The sequence below is a fragment of the Herpailurus yagouaroundi genome, unplaced genomic scaffold, assembly GCF_014898765.1.
Source record: "Herpailurus yagouaroundi ecotype Mexico unplaced genomic scaffold, PumYag 379, whole genome shotgun sequence".
Lineage (NCBI taxonomy): Eukaryota > Metazoa > Chordata > Mammalia > Carnivora > Felidae > Herpailurus > Herpailurus yagouaroundi.
The window spans coordinates 282,553-302,987 of NW_024412596.1; the positions used below are offsets into that span (position 1 = coordinate 282,553).

The 20,435-nt window shown below is 47.0% G+C and overlaps 1 protein-coding gene across 4 annotated transcripts in view; it reads right to left on the bottom strand.

The window, feature by feature from the left end:
• STX4 (syntaxin 4) overlaps nucleotides 1-19,860 on the bottom strand; it is a 28,476-nt gene extending 8,616 nt beyond the window's left edge. The window contains exons 1-13 of one of the 4 annotated variants that reach the window (XR_005786857.1): nucleotides 19,603-19,860; nucleotides 19,312-19,413; nucleotides 19,100-19,199; nucleotides 18,890-18,964; nucleotides 18,307-18,377; nucleotides 16,684-16,792; nucleotides 16,535-16,611; nucleotides 16,162-16,299; nucleotides 14,590-14,700; nucleotides 14,401-14,499; nucleotides 12,127-13,178; nucleotides 11,877-11,995; nucleotides 8,665-8,843 (exon numbers count right to left, since the gene is read on the bottom strand). Coding sequence is in view for 1 of the 4 variants with exons in the window: in XM_040463176.1 (XP_040319110.1) it covers nucleotides 14,419-14,499; nucleotides 14,590-14,700; nucleotides 16,162-16,299; nucleotides 16,535-16,611; nucleotides 16,684-16,792; nucleotides 18,307-18,377; nucleotides 18,890-18,964; nucleotides 19,100-19,199; nucleotides 19,312-19,413; nucleotides 19,603-19,632 (894 nt within the window). In the remaining 3 variants the exon portion in view is untranslated. Of the gene's footprint in view, nucleotides 1-8,664; nucleotides 8,844-11,547; nucleotides 11,996-12,126; nucleotides 13,179-14,050; nucleotides 14,306-14,400; nucleotides 14,500-14,589; nucleotides 14,701-16,161; nucleotides 16,300-16,534; nucleotides 16,612-16,683; nucleotides 16,793-18,306; nucleotides 18,378-18,889; nucleotides 18,965-19,099; nucleotides 19,200-19,311; nucleotides 19,414-19,602 lie in introns of those variants that run through there. The other 3 variants (XR_005786858.1, XR_005786856.1, XM_040463176.1) reach the window with 3 other exon arrangements.
• Between the last annotated feature and the right edge of the window lie 575 nt (nucleotides 19,861-20,435).

Here is a 20,435-nt window from a genome sequence, read left to right on the forward strand (position 1 = left end):
GCCCCTTGAATATTTTTAGAAGGACACTCAAGAACAGACTTTGGATTATAAAGTCCAGCCACTAGGGCCTTCCCAATTTATAAGCCAAAATGAAACCAAAGGTCAGAGTGAACCAGTTCCTCCTTACCATGCTCTTATCATCTCTAGACTTGCTCTTATCAACACTAGACCAAGTTGGCAGCCTCAGGAAGTGACCCATGTGCACCCCCTCTCCAGGCCCACATGCCAGTCATAGGGGACTTTACAGTAGCTGGTAAAGTCAGGACTGTTAACACCAGGTAGCTCTAGGAACAGAAATAGCAAGTATCCCCTTGATGTCAGGGACTTCACTCAAGAGTTGTCATGCCCAGGTTCTCAGACAGTAGCTTTAGAAAAGGTTCTTATCCCTGTTCTCCATAGCAGCACAAGGGGGCCACATGGTAGCAGCAGGGACCAGGATGTCATAGCTGCGGGAAGAGACACCAGTTTGGCCAAGGACACTCACTCCCTGTTGCCATTCGCAAAGTAAGACAAGCACTGACTCCAGGCCTTCTGCCTGTACAGGCTGGCATCAAAGTCTGACGGAATCCAAGGAAGAAACAAACTGGACTAGGGTATTGGAAATGGAAATTTGTGTTACCACTGACTTGTGAACTTGAGCAAGATGATTTATCTTGGAGATGACGAGGCACCTTTTAAAAATTGGTACAAAGATCGGGGCGCCTGGGTGGCGCAGTCGGTTAAGCGTCCGACTTCAGCCAGGTCACGATCTTGAGGTCCATGAGTTCGAGCCCCGCGTCGGGCTCTGGGCTGATGGCTCAGAACCTGGACCCTGTTTCTGATTCTGTATCTCCCTCTCTCTCTGCCCCTCCCCCGTTCATGCTCTGTCTCTCTCTGTCCCAAAAAAATAAATAAACATTAAAAAAAATTAAAAAAAAATTGGTACAAAGATACCATAGACCCTAATCAACAGACACCCACGGGTATCTATCTACAATGAAGGATGAAGTGGGTCCTGTGGAGGTTTAGAAGAAATCCACAACTTCTGCTCCCTTTCTGGGACCAGATAGCACACCCATACCTTGGTCCCCCTCTCTGACACCCCAGGCATCCCACATCCCAGTTCCTGCTCCCTGAGGACTCAGATGGACTCAGATGGTCTGACTTTTTTTAAAAAATTATTTTAACAGCTTTATTAAGAAATAATTTACATGCCATACAACTAACCCATTTGAAGTATCCAATTCAGTGGTTTTTAGTATATTCACAGGGTTATGCAACCATCTCAATCTAATTTTAGAATAGTTTCATCCCCTTAAAAGAAACTCCATACCCATAGCTGTCACTCCCTATTGCCCCCAACCCCAATTCCCAACTCCTTTCCCTCAGCCCTAGTCAATCACCAATCTACTTTCTGTCCGAGTTGCCTCCTGTGGATGTTTCATGTAAATGGAATCATACAATATGTAACTGGCCTCTTTCACTTAGCACACTGTTCTCAAGGTTCATCCATGCTGTAGCATTTGTCAGTACTGCATTCCTTTTTATTGTCGAATAATATTCCATTGTATGGAGATACTTTTTTAAATCCATTCACAATTGATGGACATTTGGGTTTCCTTTGTCTATTGTGAATAATGCAGCTAGGAACATTCATATGAACATTCTATGAACAAGTTTTTATGTGGACATGTTTTTTAATTCTCGTTTGCATATCTACCACTTGAGGAACTGTCAGAATGTTTTCCAAATGGCTGCACCATTTTACATTCCCACCAACAGGATATGAATGTTCCAATTTCTCCACACCTTTACCAACAGCTGTTATTATCTGCCTTTTTATTATAGCCATCCTTGTGGGTGTGAATTTGTGGTTATGATTTGCATTTCCCTGATGGCAAATGATGTTGGGCATTTTTGTGTGTGTATTTATTGGCCATTTGTATGTCATCTTTGGATAAATGTCTGTTCAAGTTCTTTGCCCATTTTTTAATTGGGCTGTTTGACTTTTTGCTGTTGAGCAGTAATAAAAGCTTTTTATGTATTCTAGATAGAAGTTTCCTATGATTTGCAAAATTTCTCTCATTGTGTGGGTTGTCCTTTTATTTTCTTGGTGCCTTTTGAAGCACGAAAGTTTTTAATTTTGATGATATCTCATTTATCTATTTTTTTCTTTTGTTGCTTGTGCTTTGCAGAGCCATATGTAAGAAACCATTCCCTAATTCAAGGTCATGAAGATTTATGCCTATGTTTTTATCTAAGAGTGTTACACATGTTTATAAAGTTTACAACCTAGTTATAAACTTACAAGCTTAAACTTTATAAAAGTTTATTTTTGGTAAACAACAAAAGTTTTATAGCTCAAAGCTCTCACATTTGGGTCTTTGATCCATATTGGGTTAATTTTTGTGTATGTTTGAGATAGGGGTTCGATTTCATTCGTTTGCACATGGATATCCAATTGTCCCAGAACTAGGGCACCTGGGTGGCTCAGTTGGTTAAGCATCTGACTTCAGCTCAGGTCATGATCTTGTGGTTTGTAAGTTCAAGTCCCATGTTGGGTTTCATGCTGACAGCTCAGAGCCCGGAGCCTGCTTTGGATTCTGTGTCTCCCTCTTTCTCTGCCTCTCCCCCGCTTGCACTCTTTCACTCTCTCTCAAAAATAAACATTAAAAATAATAATAAAATAAAATAATAAAAAGACTTATTTTTCCATTGAAGTGGCTTGATATCCTTGTTGAAAATTAACTGTACACAGGTTTGTTTCTGGAATGTCAATTGTATTCCATGAAGATATACGTATCTATCTATCTATCTATCTATCTACTATCTTTACTTTCTTTATGCTAGTATCACACTATTTTGCTTACTGTAGCTTTGTAATAAGTTTTATCAAGACCTGTGATTCCTCCAACTTATATTTCAAGATTAATTTTTCTGGATTCCTTGCATTTCTATATGAATTTTAGGATCAGCTTGCCAATTTTTTGCAAAAAAAAAGCTGGGATTTTGATAGGGACTGCACTGAATCTGTAGATCAATTTGAAGAGTATTGCCATCTTAACAATATTAAATCTTCTGCCCCATGAATTTAGGATTTTAAAAATCCATTTGGATTTTAAATTTCTTTCCACAGTATATTGTAGTTTTCAGTATATAAATCTTACTCACCTTTTGTTAAATTTATATGTAAGTATTTTACTTCCTTTGTTTCTATTATAAATGGAATTGTTTTTATTTCATTTTTGGATTGTTTCTTTGCTAGTGATGAGAAATATAATAGATTTTTGTACATTATTCTTATATTCTGCAACCTGGCTAAACTAGTTTATTAACTCTAATAGTTTTTATGTGTGTATTCTTTAGGATTTTTCCATATACAAGATCATCTCACCTGGAAAATAGAGATAGTTTACTTCTTCTTTTCCAATCTGGATGCCTTTTATTTCTTTTTCTTGCCTAATTGCCCCTGCTAGAACTTTCAGTACAGTGTTAAAGGGAGCAGTCATCCTGATCTCAGGGGGGAAAACATGCAGTCTTTCACCATTTAAGTATGATGTTAACTGTGAATTTTTTTATAGATGCCCTTTGATACTTAGCAAGTTAAGGAAGTTTCCTTTTATTCCTAGTTTCTTAAGCTTTTTTTATTATTGTAATTAAAGGGTGTTGGATTTTGTCAAATGTATTTTCTATTGAGATGATTATATGGTTTTTGTTCTTTATTAATATTCAGAATTACATTAATTGATTTTTGGATGTTAAACCAACCTTGCATTCGTGCAATAAATCCCACTTGGTCATGCTGCATGATAATTTTTATACATTGCTAGATTCAGTTTGTTAGTATTTTGTTGCAGATTCTTATAAGAAATATTGATCTGTAGTTTTCTTGTGATGTCTTTGTCCAGTTTTATTATCTGGATAATGCCCAGTCTGACTTCTGGCCTTCAGTTTTCTTCTGCCCTAACTTCCTTTACCTCCCTGGCTCTCTACCAGGACTGTCCCAGGTAATGGGTCCATCTTGGGAGTGCAAAATCATATGCCCTGCTGCTGATGCCATATGCCATATGCAGCAGCTGGTATCACTCCTCACTCTGTACTACAGACTACAGTCATCATTCCCTTCCCAGCCAAATGGCTGGAGAAATTAGGGGCTCCTCACAGGAGTATGCTCCAGGAACAGGGTGAGGAGATAGGGGAAGGCAGCAAGCTTTGTAGCTGGGGCAATCATTCTGGATTCAACAAAGGAGATTTGCAGACCAGTTCTCAATTATCTACACACAGTCCACTCTCAACATAAATCCCTCCAGCTGGAGCCTACCTTCCTTTCAGTCCCTATCCCTGCTCTGACCTCATGTACCTACTCCTAGTCAGCAGGCTTCAACCAAGAGGACCTTCTATTGATTTGTTTCTTCCTTTTCCCAGTCTTTGGGCTTTTGCACTTGCTCTTCCCTGGTGACGGAACACACTTCCCCAGATTTGCCCATCTGTGATACTTTCTCTTTATCCAAGTCTCAGCTCCAGCCATACAGTTATTAGGTTTCTGTTCCTGCATATTAAATAACCATCAACTTAGCATCTTAAAATAACACTTATTTCATAGTTCTGTGAGCCAGAAGTCCAGGTGGACCCATCTGGGTCCTCTACTAAGGGTCTCACAAAGCTGAAGTCAAGGTTTTGGCCAGTCTGGGCTCTTATCTGGAGGCTCTGCCATAGAGTCCACTTCCAGACTCATCCAGGTTATTAACAGAATTCAGTTCCATTTGGCTGTAGGACTGAGGTCTCTGTTTCTTTGCTGGCTGTCAGTCAGAGGTGGTTCTCAGCATCTCAAGGCTATCTATATTCCTTGGCTGGGGGCCCTTCAGAACTGGCAATGGCACATCGAGTCCTATTTCAAATTTTCTGACTTTTCCTCTTCTATTGCTAGCTGGAAAAGCTTCTCTGCTTTTAAGAGTTAATGTTATTACATTGGGTCTACCTGAATAACTCAGTATACTCTCCCTTATCTTAAAGTCAACCAATTAGTAAACATGGGATACCTGGATGGTGCAGTTGGTTAAGCATCTGACTCTTGATTTTGGCTCAGGTCATGATCTCAAGGTTCGTGGGTTCAAGCCCCGCATTGGGTTCTGTGCTGATGGTGCAGAGCCTGCTTGGGATTCTGTCTCTCCTCTCTGCCCCTTCCCCACTGGTGCATGTGTGTGCACGCACACACACACACCCTCTCTCTCATTCTCTCAAAATAAATAAATAAACTTAAAAAAAAAAAACTCAACCATGGGGCGCCTGGGTGGCGCAGTCGGTTAAGCGTCCGACTTCAGCCAGGTCACGATCTCGCGGTCCGTGAGTTCGAGCCCCGCGTCAGGCTCTGGGCTGATGGCTCAGAGCCTGGAGCCTGTTTCCGATTCTGTGTCTCCCTCTTTCTCTGCCCCTCCCCCATTCATGCTCTGTCTCTCTCTGTCCCAAAAATAAATAAACGTTGAAAAAAAAATAAAAAAAAAAAAACTCAACCAATTACTAAACTTAATTATACCCGCAAAGCCCTTTTTGCCATGTAAGGTAACATATTCATAGAGATGAGGGCGTGGAATCTTTGGAGGCCATTATGCAGTTCACCCTCTAGCCCTCAAAGATTTATGTCTGGTCCACATGCAAAATACATTCACTTCCTCCCAAGGTTCTTAAAATTCTCACCACTGTCCAAAAAGTCTCATCCCATTATAGCATCAATTCAGAATAAAAAAAAAAAAATCTCATACAAATCTTATCAAACCCAAAGTCCTAAATCCCATTATCTAAAAGCCGATGCAGATGAAGCTATGGGTATAATCCTTCCTGGAGCACAATTCCTGCCATCTGTGGACCTATGAAACTAAAGAAACAAAGGGCACCTGGAGGGCTCAGTTAGTTGGGTGTCAGAGTCTTGATTTCACCTCATGTCATGATCTTAAGGTCATGGGATCTAGCCCCATGTCGGACTCTGCCAGGCATGAAGACTGCTTGAGATTCTCACTCTATCCCTCTTCCTCTGCCCCTCCCCTGCTTATGTGTGCTCTCTCTCTCTCTCAAAAAAAAAAAAAAAAAAAAAAAAAGAGAGAGAGAGAAAGAAAGAAAGAAACAAGTCATGTACTCCCAATGTGCAATGGTGGGACGTGCATAGGATAATAAACATTCTGGCTCAAAATGGGAGTCACTGGAATTCCAAAATCCAGTTAAGCGAATTCCCTTAGGTTTCTAGGCCAAGAAAGAATCCTTCATGGCTCTGTTCTGCCCTAAGCTCTCAGGTTGCCCTTTGGATTAGTCACCTTCCCTAAGAAGCCATTCTTGACTACTTATTAGCACAGCCATCTCCAACCCCTAGTCATTTTTTGTCATAGCATGCTGCTTAATTTTTAATAATATATGTCATGGTTTTGGAATACCTTAGCTATTTCTTTTCTTGTCCTCTCCACTAAAGTATAAACCCCATGAAAGGCAGAGATCTTGTCTGTATTTTCACCTCTATTTCTCCACCACCTTCCACAGTATCAGGTACATAACTCTTGCTCAATAAATATTTTATGACTAAATGAATGAATGATTTAAATGTGGAACAAGGTGGTATGGTAGGCTAAACAGTGTCCCCCTAACCATGTCCACATCCTAATCCCTGGAACCTGAGAATGTCACTTTATATGCCAAAGGGACTTTGCAGATGTAATTAAAAATTGTAAAATGGAAGATTATCTTGGGGTATCTGGGTGGGCTCAAAATAATCGTAAATATCCTTATAAGAGGGAGACAGGGTGGTCAGAATCAGAGGAAAAGGTGATGTAACAATGGAAGGTAAGAAGGGAATAATATTCTTTGAAATGGAGTATGAGGCCACAAGTCAAGGAATACAGGCATCCAATAGAAGCTGAAAAAGGCAAGTAAAAGGTTCCTCCAGAAGGAGCCAGCCCTGCCAACTCCTTGACTTTAGCCCAGTGAAACTGATTTTGGATTTCTGATCTCTGGAACCATAAAACAATAAATGTGTGTTGCTTTAATCCACTATGTTTGTGGTAATTTGTAACAGGAGTAATAGGAAACTAATATAGTTGGGATGGGTTAACTCTCATAGTGTGTGGCTGTAACTGCTGACGGCACCCCCCAATATTCATCCTTCTAAAGTTAGCTTGTTTCCTGGCAATAGTTCCCCAGTTCCCCTAGAACTTTAATCTGGACAAAAAGCTTGCCCAGGATGAAGATTATATTTCTTGGCCATGTGACTACATTCTGGCCAATAGGATTAGAGCAGAAATTATTGGTACGACTTCTGCAATTAAGGGTGAAGGGCAAGCTGCCCCCTCCACTTTCCTCCTTCACAAGGGCTAAACTGTGAAAGTGGTGGTGGACCATCTTAGATCATGTGGGTGAGGGCAATATCCCAGAGAAGGACCAACAAGATAAATAAAATAATTTACTATTTTGTTGTTGTTGTTCATGGGTACTGATGACGTCATGCCATGGCTAGTTTGCGTCTCTGTTTCATGCAGCTGTACCCATTCACAAACACAGAATTTCCACTTACTATCCATTATGTTGGGGCTTCTTGGGAGGGCAGACATCCATACACTTAAGGGAAGTTTGGGTTTTACTTTCTTTTTTTCCTTTTGAACAAGTCCTTTGTAATAGTGCCATTTGTGGGGCAAAGCCTCAGACCTTGTAGCACCACCACAGCTCATTTTGGTATGCCAGTTGTCTTGGAGATAGGAAAGGAGAACTGAATAGAGAGTCTCTGCAAAATTGAGGGAGCTTCTATCAATCATCTAGGATCAAATTATGCTGCAGTAACAACTATCCCAAAATTTCAGTGGCGCACAACAAATGTGTTTTCTCACTCATATTCCATGTCCTCTGTTGGGGGAGGTCATCAAGAGGATGTGACTGTCAGTTGACTGATGAGTTGCGCCTTCACAATCAAAGGCTCCCCTTCCTTGGAGTGTACATTCAGCTTGCCTTCCCTGCCCCTAGAGGCTGCCCCAAGGACACAGCCTTGAGAAAGCACTGTGTTGTTGAGACCATGTGGATGGTACACATAACTGAATCCACTTAAGGCCTCTATATAAATATTTTTTTTAAGTAGGCTCTACACCCAGTGTGGGGCTTGAACCCATGACCCTGAGATCAAGGGTCATATGCTCTACCAACTGAGCCAGCCAGGTGCCCCAATGCCTCTATATAAATTTTTAAGATTTGGGGACACCTAGGTGGCTCAATCAGTGAAGCATCCAACTTCACCTCAGGTCATGATCTCACGGTCCATGAGTGCTGTCAGCACAGAGCCTGCCTCAGATCCTCTGCCTACCTCTCTCTCTCCCCCTTCCCTTCTCCTTCACTCTTTCTCAAAAATAAATAAAAACATTAAAAAAAAGTTTAAGATTCAGTGGGAGGTACAAAAAAATATATTTGGTGGGAGGTGCAGAGATCTACTCATTTGGTGGCTGCTCAAGACCAACTTGCATGTAACTTCCCTTGCTTATTTTAATAATATTATTATTATTTGAAGATTTTAAGTAATCTTCACACCCAACATGGGGCTCAAACCCACAACCCCAAGATCAAGATCAACCCCACAACCCCAAGATCAAGTGGAGTCATGCTCTACTGACTGAGCCAGCCAGGTGCCCCTAAGTCCCCTTCCTTATTAAACCTCCCACTTACCAATCTGCAGTGGCCCTGTCTGTTTGTTTGATTTCCCCTGCCCTCTGTGTACAGGGGCCAATTTCCAACTTCACTTGGGAAGTGCCAGAGGATGTTGTACAACATCTTCCATGGGACAGCTGTGGCTCTGTTCTATATCATTTTCCTTCCAGAATCCAGTCTGGAGGAACAGCCTCAATCTGGAATTTTAAGACAAAGAAGAGGAGAAAGGTGGCAGATGTCTTGATGGCTCTTAAAGCTTCTTCTTGGAAGTGGTACATGTTGCTCCTACTCAAGTTCCGTTGCCAAAAGCAAGCCCCACATACCCAAAGCTGATGTCAACAGAGTAGGTATATATAATCTCTTCATATGGTGGGACCCCATAAAGAGGGTTAATGAATGTTTTTGAACAATTGTGGAATCTTCTTAGTCTGCCTTCTTTGTCACAAATATTACCTTTGTGTTTCTTCCACATGCAAAATAAATATGCATCCTTCCCAGGGGAGACCACCCAAATGACCCATCTAATCATGGCATCAGAATCAAGAGCAGGGGGGCGCCTGGGTGGTGCAGTCGGTTAAGCGTCCGACTTCAGCCAGGTCACGATCTCGCGGTCCATGAGTTCGAGCCCCGCATCAGGCTCTGGGCTGATGGCTCGGAGCCTGGAGCCTGTTTCCGATTCTGTGTCTCCCTCTCTCTCTGCCCCTCCCCCGTTCATGCTCTGTCTCTCTCTGTCCCAAAAATGAATAAACGTTGAAAAAAAAATTAAAAAAAAAAAAAGAATCAAGAGCAGGACCTCTAATAGTCTCTATATCAGGTCCAGAGGTGGCTTCTCTTGATCCAGAGACCTATAAACCAAAAATCCTCACCCCCTTCCTCCTTCTCCCCCTCCTCACAAGTTATCTCTGCCCCCACCCCCTCACACACATTTAACATATGAAGTGGAACAGAGACAGGATAGTGGCAGTAAACACTCCCATTTAGAAAGAAGAATGAGAGGGGCACCTGGATAGCTCAGTTGGATGGCATCTAACTCTTGATTTTGGCTCAGATCATGATCCCAGAGTCGTGGTATTGAGCCTCATGTTGGGCTCCATGCTGGTGTGGAGCATGCTTGAGATTCGCTCAGTCTCCTCTGACCCTCCCTCCACCCCCTGCATGCAGGCACTCTTTTTCTCTCAAATTAAAAAAAAAAAAAATTAGGACAAAGACACACAGCACTTACTGGCCCAGAGTAATTCTAATACCTTGCTGAGCAGATGTTGCAAAGGCCCCCCCACTTTTCCTGAGAGTGGGACTGCTCTCTGGGATTAATTCCCTAGTTCCCATTAAGTAGCTCATCCATTCCCATTTATTCTCCTTGGCCACATTTGAGAAAACACTGGAAGTTATGCCCTTCTGAGGCAAAGCAGCTTTCTGCCTCCTTCATGCCCATAGAAATTTGGGAGCCCTCAAGGTCTTAAACACTCATGGTCTTTTAAAAATCCATGATAGTGCCTTTTTGTGAGGAGGGAAAGAGGCTTCTTATCTATTGGATTCCAGCCACTTGTGGGCCAACTGCCAAACCCACCAATTCTTTTCAAACATGCCTCTCTCTTTAGACTTAATTGTAAGCAAATGGAGCCTACTCACTCCTTTGGGAGAATTACACTCTTAAACTCTCTTCTCTGAATCATCTTGACTAACTGAAAGGCTTTATTGGGAACCACTTTGACCAAGTCAGAGGTTTTTACAAAAGGCACGAGAGCCATACACTTGATATCACCCTTGCCACAAAGATGAGTTTTAATCACTTTGTGGTTTCAGGGCCTTATCAGTCGTATCTTTCACTGGCTAAAAATGTAGACCACCTGCCCAGAAGTTTCTATATTCTCTTCCATTTCTGCTTAAAAACTGGCCAATTATTTTCGAGGTCATCTCTTTCTTACAATAACTTGTCAAATGCATCCAAAGGCAATCAAAGTATGCTACTAATATACTTTCTCAAAATTTCCCCCCAAAGCCCCAAGCTCATTTGGACATCATTTACATTCTTAGTTATTTCCAGCTTAGAGTTTAACCAAATGCTTCACCACTGCCTAACACATGTCACCATCTTTCCAACTTTCACTGATGGTTTCCTCATCAGCCACTGCCCAGCTCCAAAGCCAATGCCATATAATTCAGGTTCATTTTTAATGTGGTAATACCCTACCTCTGGGTACTAGTTCTGTGACAGTTGGTTTAGACTTGTTCTTTTTTTTTTTTTTTAGACTTATTCTGACATAACAACAACTAGCCTCCAAATATCAGTGGTTCACAAGTGGGAAAAGAAAAGGCAAGATGCCAGACTACTTCCTGGTACTTAAAGCTTCTACTGGAAGTGATACTTTACATTTCTACTCATATCCCATTGGCCAAAGCAAGTGCTACACCTAAGCCTATTGTAAGTGGGATATGAATGTCTACAGTCCTACAGTGAGTAGTCTACAGGAAGGACAGTATATATTCAGAACAATAATACAATCTATCACAGGGCTGCAGAAATGTCAATCATTGAGTTCATCCAATCCTTCATACACACTCTGCTGCACAGTTTTGTACCAAGTAAGACTTCACATACATCTTGGTCAAAGACAAAGTCTTGATTCGAGGTAGACAATTTATTTTTTTTTTTTAACGTTTTTAAGTTTATTTATTTTTGACAGAGACAGAGTGTGAGTATGAGCTGGGGAGGGGCAGAAAGAGAGACACAGAATCCGAAGCAGGCTCCAGGCTCTGAGCTGTCAGCACAGAGCCTGACATGGGACTCGAACCCACAAACCATGAGACCATGACCTGGGCCAAAGTCAGAAGATCAACCGACTGAACCACCCAGGCACCCCTCGAGGTAGATAATTTATATAAGCTGGTCAAAGTAGCCTGACCCAGACCAGTCAGGTTTCTTTTCCTAGTAATTTGAACCATGAAATATTGAGTGATGAGTGAATGAGGCAAAAAGTGGGGAGAGCTATAGATGAAAAGCTATGCTGCAAGATGGATTTGGAAAAGCCGCACTCAACCAAGACCCTGTTCCCTGAACAGCAGCCAAGACAGGACTTCAGCGCAAAATCTGCCCCTACCTCCTCACTGAGCTCAGTTTTCCCCAGGAGAGGGTATCGACAAGAGAGCCACCTTGTGGATTTTCACTGGAGTGAAATCTCCAGTGCATGGGTCCACCTGACGGCGAGATTTGCCCCAAACTTGCCACTCACCTGTTCAAAACCCTTCCATGTGTCCCCTAGCCCACAGGAAAAGTTCAAACTACCGGGCCAGCATCCGAGACCTCACTGGGCCATCTAGCTACCTCTTTCAGGAGGTTCTGCACAGCTTCCTGGGTGAGACAGAGAGGTAAACAGGCTTTCAGGGGTGACGCAAACCCCTTTCAGAGGTAAACAGGCTTTCAGGGGTCTAGCAAAACTGATCAGAAGTCACATACCCCACACGGATACCCAGCTGCATTACCCAGCTGCGTAGATGTGACACAGTCTGATAGTCTCCTATCAGATCCCAGTAGGTGCCACAGGTCGTGCAGTTTTCCTCTGAAGGCAGAAAGGTGAGTGCGTGGGCAAAGGCGAACAGCAGGACAGAGTTCCGCTGAAGATGCAGGCCGCAGGGGAAGAGAGGGAGAATTAGGGAAACCCAGAGGCCCCGTATTCAAATCAGTCTTCTACTGGGGCAGGATCCGTCCTACCTCGCAGTTTTCCCATTGAGCCGACATCCAGATTGTGTTTGCACACCTTTCCTGTAGATGTCTAGGGCTTCATCTGTACACGGGATACACGATCTCAGGCAGGACGGAGGCATGGGTACCCTCCAAGACTTGCACAGCTGACCAGTTCAGCGAAGAGGGAGAGGGACCCAGCCACGCCTTCTTGAGTGAAGTCCCAGACTCACTACCCCAGCCAGACTCACAAGTTCGTGCCCCTCGGCCTGTTAGAGTTTTGATCATGCCCCCTACGCCCTGTGATCCAATCACTTTGGGGTGCAACTGAGGACTCGCTGAGGCCCCTCCCATATCAGCATTTGGTTAATTGTGGTTTAATACCCAGTGTTCACTTCCCCAGGACGTCTAACAGGCCAATCCCGATGCGCTTTAGGAACAACATTTAGTTCCGCTGGCCAATCATTTTCCAATTCCCACAAGGCCACGCCCCCTAGACTCAGAGCCAAGCTTACGCTTGGACCTGGACCTGGCGCAGGCGCCTTGCAACAGCAGCGCCAGGGTCACTTGAGGGCCACCGGGAGGCGCTGCAGGCGGGAGCCCAGATGGATGGAGGCAGAGCAGGCAGGGATCATCGGGGCCTAACCCCCCCCCCCCCCCACACTCCCCGGCTCCTTCCCCCAGGCCAGGCCCAGGGGCGGAGAATGAGACTGCACCGAGGGACACACGTCCAGCCCTTCCATGACTCGTGTCACCCCAGCAACTATATGTGTGTAGCCGAAGCAAGCGGTACTGTGGCCAGATGGGCTGGGCAAGGGCGGCTTGGAGCAGCAGCGTCATCAGCAGCAGGGACCTGTGGGATCGAAAATGGGATAGGACAGGGCAGCTGGAACCCACCCCCCAGACCTTGGTTGGGGACAGGCACCGCCCCATTCCAACCAGGCTTCAGAGCCAGAAGCCAGCTTACCCATGAAACTAGGTGTCTGAGGACCGGTGCCATGCCCAGCTTCGGAAACTAGGCTTGGGATTCGGAACTCTTAGAAATTTAGAGTTGGGGTCTGGAGTTTAGGTGCCTCATAGAAACCAGGTGTCAGGCTCTTCTGTCTCTTCTACTGCTTTAGCCACATAACCACATAGAAACCAAGTGTGCTGATCTAGAGTCACTGGCTCTCTAAGCTGAACTCCTATGTCAAAGCCTATGCTTTTTTCTGGGCACAGGGCTGCTCCTTCTGCCTGGCAACCTTTCCCCTGCTTCTTCCTGTAACTGGCTCCTCCTCATTTAATGTTCCACTCAAATGTCGCTCCTTCTGAGACAAGCCTTTCCCTGTTCACTGTATGTGAAGCAACAGCTAAGATACACGGTGCTTACTCACAGTGCTTCTTCTTAGCCTCAGGAATGCCCACCGATGCCCCACAATCTCACCTGTATCCCAGCGTGGCCTGGCCCAGCTTCACTGCTTTGGCATTAGGTACTCACAGCAGTCTTTCCCCAGGAACAATACTGAGCCAGATGTGGGTGTTACCCCCTCCCTGCCCCACCTGTTCCTATGGGATAGTAGGAGGGCAGTACCAGCTTGCTGTGGTCATAGCACCTGGAACAGTCTGATCTGAGTCTGCCTGGGCTGGGTCTAGCCCCAAGCATGGCCAGGAAAAGGGGAGGCTGGATACCTGGAGGTCCTGGGACAGCCCTTCCAGGAACACACATGCACAGGGGAGTCTCCAAGCTCTTTTTTTTTTTTTTTTTAATTTCTTACAAAACCATGTGTTCCAGCCAAAGAGGACACTGCAGGCCCTCTCCCAGGCATTGCAGTTTGAGTGGGGAAGCCCCCATGAATGAGTGGCTGCCAACCCCAGAAGAACTGTCTGCCCCTCTGCACAGGGCCAATGTGAGGAAGGGGGTCCAGCTGGAGGCTCTGTCCTGCCCTCCCCCCTCAGCTGCTGGGAGAGAAGGAAGACCTGGGTCCCTGGTGCTCTTAGTGCCTGCAAGGGAAGGAGGGAGAACAGGGTCTGAGGGGAGGAGGAAAGCCTGGGGCCCAGGATGAGGCAGGCCAGGGGGCAGGCCCACAATAGCTCACCAAGAACGTGCGATGTTCTCAAACCAATATGGAGACACCAATGATCACTGCCACAATGAGGACAGTGACAGACAGACAGATGGCGATCAAAACTTTTTTCTGTGGGAGAGGAGTTCAGAGAAACTCAGGAAGGAAGGAAGGGAAGGCCACCCAGGGCATGGGATGGGACGAGGGGACAGGGAAGCTCACCTTCCGTGCCTTCTTCTGGTTCTCCAGGGCCATCTTGACATGTTCCTGCCCCCGTTCCACATAGTCTGCTGAGCTCAGGATGTTTTTCTCAATCCGGTTGATCATCTCCCCCTGCTCAGAAGAGAGGATGGTTCAGGCAGGTGGGGATAACTGGGGATAGAGGGCCCAGTGGCTCCTGTTTGCTCACCCTAGTTCAGGTGCCTGAAGGACATTTTCTGGCAGAAAACAGTGCACTGACAAAGATGCGGGGGCAGGACCACATCTGACAAAAGTTCACACTCTTGAGGGTGGCTTCCAGGCCCCCTTTTATCTGCTCCCTTACCCCGTAAAACCTTCATTTGCAGTGGTGGCTTGGAGCCAAGTGCCTTAAGAGGCTCACACCTTTTCACAGAGGGTGAACTTTTGTCCCCTTGTAAATCTGTCTGAATTTGCCCATTCTTCTAAGGCCTGCCTCTCAACAGCTGTGAAGCCCTCCCCATCCCTGCCTCCTCATCCCGGCCAGCCTTCAGGTCCTGGTGCTCCTACTGAGTGAAATCCCTTCCCCATGACTCCCAGCTACACAAGGGCATTGGCTGCAGCACTAGTGAGTCAGCTCCTCCACGACAGCGCTGGAAGCTTACCTCACCCCATACAACCAGGGCCAGGAGAAGGACACTACCTCCCACCCCGACCTCATACAGATTTGAGGACAAAGGCCCACTGTGAGACAACTTTGACTAAAGCTGTTAGAGGTATAAGGGTGGATTGTATTGGTGAAGGAGGAGCCAGGGTTGGGGCTATACCTGGGGTGGGCTAAACTGGTGGATACGGTGAGATGCTGCATATAGAGGAGTGGCCACCTGGGTAACTGTGGAGGTAGAAGGAATTCTGGGGCATGGCTAAGGATGGAAGTAAGGGCCAGCCTGGGGGCATGGCCCAGCCTGGAGGAAGATAAAAACCTCAGGGAGAAAGGCTTAAGGGTGGAGATGGGCTGACAGTCACAGCTGGGGTTCTTTTCTTTATTATTTTTTTTTAATGTTTATCCATTTATTTTTTTTTAACGTTTATTTATTTTTGAGACAGAGAGAGACAGAGCATGAATGGGGGAGGGTCAGAGAGAGAGAGAGGGAGACACAGAATCCGAAACAGGCTCCAGGCTCTGAGCTGTCAGCACAGAGCCCGACGCGGGGCTCGAACTCATGGACCGCACGGACCGCGAGATCATGACCTGAGCCAAAGTCGGACGCTTAACTGACTGAGCCACCCAGGGGCCCCTATCCATTTATTTTTCAGACAGAGAGAGAAAGAACACAAGTGGGGGAGGGGCGCGCGCGCGCGCGCGCGCGCGCGCACACACACACACACACACACACACACACACACACACACAGCATCTGAAGCACAGGCTCTGAGCTGTCAGCACAGAGCCTGATGCAGGACTTGAACTCCCGAACTATGAGATCATAACCCAAGGTGAAGTCAGATGCTTAACTGACTGAGCCACCCAGGCACCCCCACAGCTGGGGTTCTAACTGAACATGGACTCACGTCCCGGGGCTAGGTCAAGCCCAGCCAGCTATTCTGGGTGCCCACCTGCACCTCCACTTCAGTAGCCAGAAAAGTGAAGATCTCATGAAGTTCACGGATACTGCGTTCAAGCTGCTGGATCTCACTGTGCCGGGCTGAGATCTCATTTAGGGCCTGTCGAGTCACTTGTGTGTCCTTCAGTATCTGGGGAGTGGACAGGAATGGACAGATGGGTCACAGGGAAATCAGCAGCAAGTGAGAAGTTCCTGTTGAGCTTTCGGGCAGCCCTTGGGATTAGAAGTGGGGCTAGGGCCCTGATGAGTGACTCTAGGCATGCTAATTCACTCTCCTCTGGGCCTCAGTATTCCCTCAATCAAAAAGGGCCAGGCCTCAGAGAAGATGGGAATCCCAGAAGTGGGAGCGGGCTGTGGCCACTCACATTGGATACAAACACCTCACTCTGCCCACTGTCCAGCATCTGCTCCAGCTCTTCGTCAGACACCATTCCAGCATTTGCTGCGAAGGAAAAGGCCAGGCTCAGAGCTGGGTCAGGTTACCTGACCCTGTGGGCCAGACACCACAACTCACTGATCTTCAGCTGCCTCCGAATCCGCTCCACATTCTTCTCCCGATATTCCGACTGCATCAAGTTGCACTTGTTGATGAGCTCCACGAATTGCTGGGACAGGACCCCATGCTAAGGATGGAGAATATAGGCTGGGCACCCCAGGAGGATTTGGCCTCAGCATCCCCACGGGTAGAGCGAGCAAACAGCATAAGTACAAGTGCCTGCCCCCTTAACCACCCTTCTCTCAAATTAAAAGCCAAAACCCTTACCAGGGCTTATAAGGCCCTATATGACCTTCCATTCCCCCATTTCCCCTCTGACCTTATCTTCCCAGGTGTTCCCTCACTCACTCCCTCCAACCACAGTGGGCTCTTTACCCTCTCCCACCAAAGCCACTTCTACCTCAGGCCTTTGCACTCACTGCTCCTTGGTCCTAGAATGTTTGTGCCCCACAGGAGCCTTTAAATCTTTGTTCCAGTATCACCTTCTGAACAAAGTTTTCTTACCTTATTAAAACCAACCTGCTTTCTGCTGGCACTCTCAATCCCTTTTCTCCTCAATTTTTCCCTTAACTATATTCTAAAATAGTGTACTGCTTTATTATGATGTTTGTCTCTCCCCACCAGAATGTGAGCTCCAGGAGGATAGGGATCTTTGGCTCACTGCTACATCTCAAACAGCTAGAAAAGAGTCTAGCACACAGTAGACACTCAATACATACCTGTGAATGCTTGCTGAACACCAGCCTGACTGCTTAGACTAAAGGTGTGCTAGTATACCTGGAAGTCAGCCTATGGCCCAGACTTTACAGGTCCAGCTGGGCCCTCAGCCTCTCACACTAATGACCACCACAGGCTCCTCCTGAAATGTCCTCTCACCTTGTCCATTCCCCTGCTGTCTTCCATGTGTTCATTCCTTGGAGCTCCTTCCTCAGAAACATATCTGCTCTCCAACCTTCAGCTGCACCCTTGCAAGATGCCCAAACCACTCTATCTTCAATCTGGGGTCCGTGCTGAGCTCTGGGCCCACCTACTCCAACTCTGACCTCCAGGAACTCCAAACCACTCCTCATTGGGTACCCAGAGGGAGGCAGCTAGATCGCCTCAAATCTTAGGAGTTAATAAGATATTGATTCAGTGACTTTCCCCTTCCAGGGAAGTTCCTCTTCCTGACTTCTTGAATTCTGTCCATGGGGCAGAGGATGTCCCATGTGACAGGGATATCCTCTGCCCCATGGGCAGGAAACCTCCCACTCATTTATGACTATATCCTCTTCTTCCCTGAGCAGGGATATTAGCTACCAAACCCTACCTGAATAATGTCTTTGCCACCTATTCAAGTTTGACTCCCCATCTTGGTTTCTAGAAAGCATGGCTTCTGCAGCCAACATGTCCTTGGGCATGATCTGGGGACCCTGAAACTTGAATGGAGAAGCCAGAGCAGGATATTAGATAGGTTGGGAGTCAGGAGACCTTGAGTCTTGACCTTGGGTGAGTTTTTTCTTTCTCTCAGTCTCAGTTTCCCCATTTGAAAGTCATCAGGTTGAACTTGATGATCTCTAAGGGTCCTTCCTTCTTATTTCTGCCACCTAATGATCTGGGAACACTTGCAAAATGTCTGAGCTCTGGGAATAACAAACCTACCTGGGTTTTTTTCATCCTTGTGTTGACTGAGTTATAATTCTCATCAGCTTCCTCCTTCTGGGGCTCTATGGCTGTGGGAAGACACAGGGTATTGGTGGGGAAGGGGTTTTGACCTGTAGCTTCGGAAAATCATGTGGGGACCAGGACACAGGGCCAGGACCATACCCCATCCATACAATAGAAAGGTGCTTATCTCTACAAGATTCTTTTGGGAATTATAATTTATCATAAATGACTAATTCTGAGCCTCTGATGGGAGAAAGCATATTTTTCTTCACAATACATCAGAGAATTCCCACAGGTATGCAGAGGCCTCTTGACAAACTCCCATCTGCCTGTCCAAAGAGTGCACATTGGGCAGCAAGAATTGTAGGAGTAAGTGGTTTCCTTATAAATAAAGGAGCTCAAGAGGCAGGCATGTGCTGTGGAAGGTACTATGGACTGGAAGCCAAGAGACAAAGATTCTAGGCCTAGGCCTGCTGTGTGACCTGGATACATCACTGGCCTCTCTGGGCCACATACTCCCCAGATATACCAGGAGCTGGGCAGGACCACAGGGAAGGATGAGGTCTTCGGAGCTCACCCTTCAGCTGCGCTCGGATCTCCCTCCCCAGCTGTTTGATCTCATCACGCAGGTTCTGCAGGTCCTGCTTCATACCTGAACAAGAGACAGCCATGACTCCCAAACAGTAGCCCCCATCTCAACAAACCTCCCTAGCCACCACCTGCATCGTACTACAATCCCCACAATCCCTCTGGCTGAACGTGCGTTGACGCTTCGGGTTTCACTCACTCTCCTCGGGAAGGGGCGTGGCCAGGATGGTGACCTGCTGCTTCTCCAACTCTCGGACTTTATTCTCCAGCTTGACAATAGTCTGTCGAATTGTCCGGACCTGGGGAAGGTGACCAAAAGGGCTGAAGGAGATACGGGGGTACTCCAGACTGCGCTGCTCCTCGGGTCATCCAGCCCCCTCGTGAAGACAGGCCGAGACCCCAGCCTCTTACCTTTTGGAAGAACTCATCGTCCGGGCTCCCCAGCCGTGCGGTGCCCGGGTGTACCACCAGCGCGACCCGCTCCTTGTCCTCGTCGTCCGAACTGTCATCCCCCTGCCAGGGCCGGGGTTGCTGGCATCACTTCCCTGCTGTTGCTCTCTCCCCGCAGGACTCACGGACTTCCGGGTCTTTCCTTTCCTAGCCCTCAGCCACCCCTCCCTACCCCTAAGACCAGGAGTCCTGTATTCCAGCCAGACCCCATCCCGTCCGCCCGTCCCCAACTCTGCAGCCCCTACTTCTCACCTGCCTCAGTTCGTGGGTCCTGTCGCGCATGGCGGCCCGAGCTCCCTTCCCCGGCACGGGAGACCCGAGGGCCTCAAGACTAAGTTTAGAACGCCCGTACCCCACTCACACTCTGACACTGACACTCCCCTCCGCCCTCACCCTGCGGACCCCCAAGCTCCCTACGAGCCACCAGAGGCTCTGTGCCAGGTACCATCCACAGTCAATGCGAAGAAGCCGACCTTGGGTACCCCCAAGATTCCACAGGTTGGAATTCCCTTTTCTTTCCCCCCCCCTCCCTCTCCCTTAGCCTCGGCCCCGCCCCTCTGGGATGATCGGGGCATGCGCGTGGGGTCGCGTCTCTTCCTCGCCAGAGGGAGAGGCGGAGGTCGGAAGCTGTAGCGCCCCGAACGGAAGCAAAGCTGCCCGGACGTGAGAACCCGCCCCCTTTGCCGGAACCGTCGCATCTTCCAACGGAAATCTAGTTGCCAAACCGGGTGGGAATGCGTCATTGGTACGTAATCTGAGAGGCCCTGCATCTCATATCACGCCATGGTGCCCCTCCCCCCCCCTCCCGCGTCACATGACCGGCTCGGTCCCACCCTCGAAGACCACAGAACGTGACGCTTTGGTTGTCACGTGTCTCGGCGCTGTAGACTCCATCTCTGGAATACCCTTCCTCCCTACGAAGTCCTCGGCACCCCGGCGCCCAAACTACGCCCCTCCAGCCCCCACGAGGCGGGGAGGGGTCTGCTGACTATCCTCAGAGACCCTTTGAGGCAGTGGGTGGTAGGACCCTTGATGAATTCTTTCTTTTCCGCCCAGGGGCGTGGGCAGAGAACTTAAAATTCGGA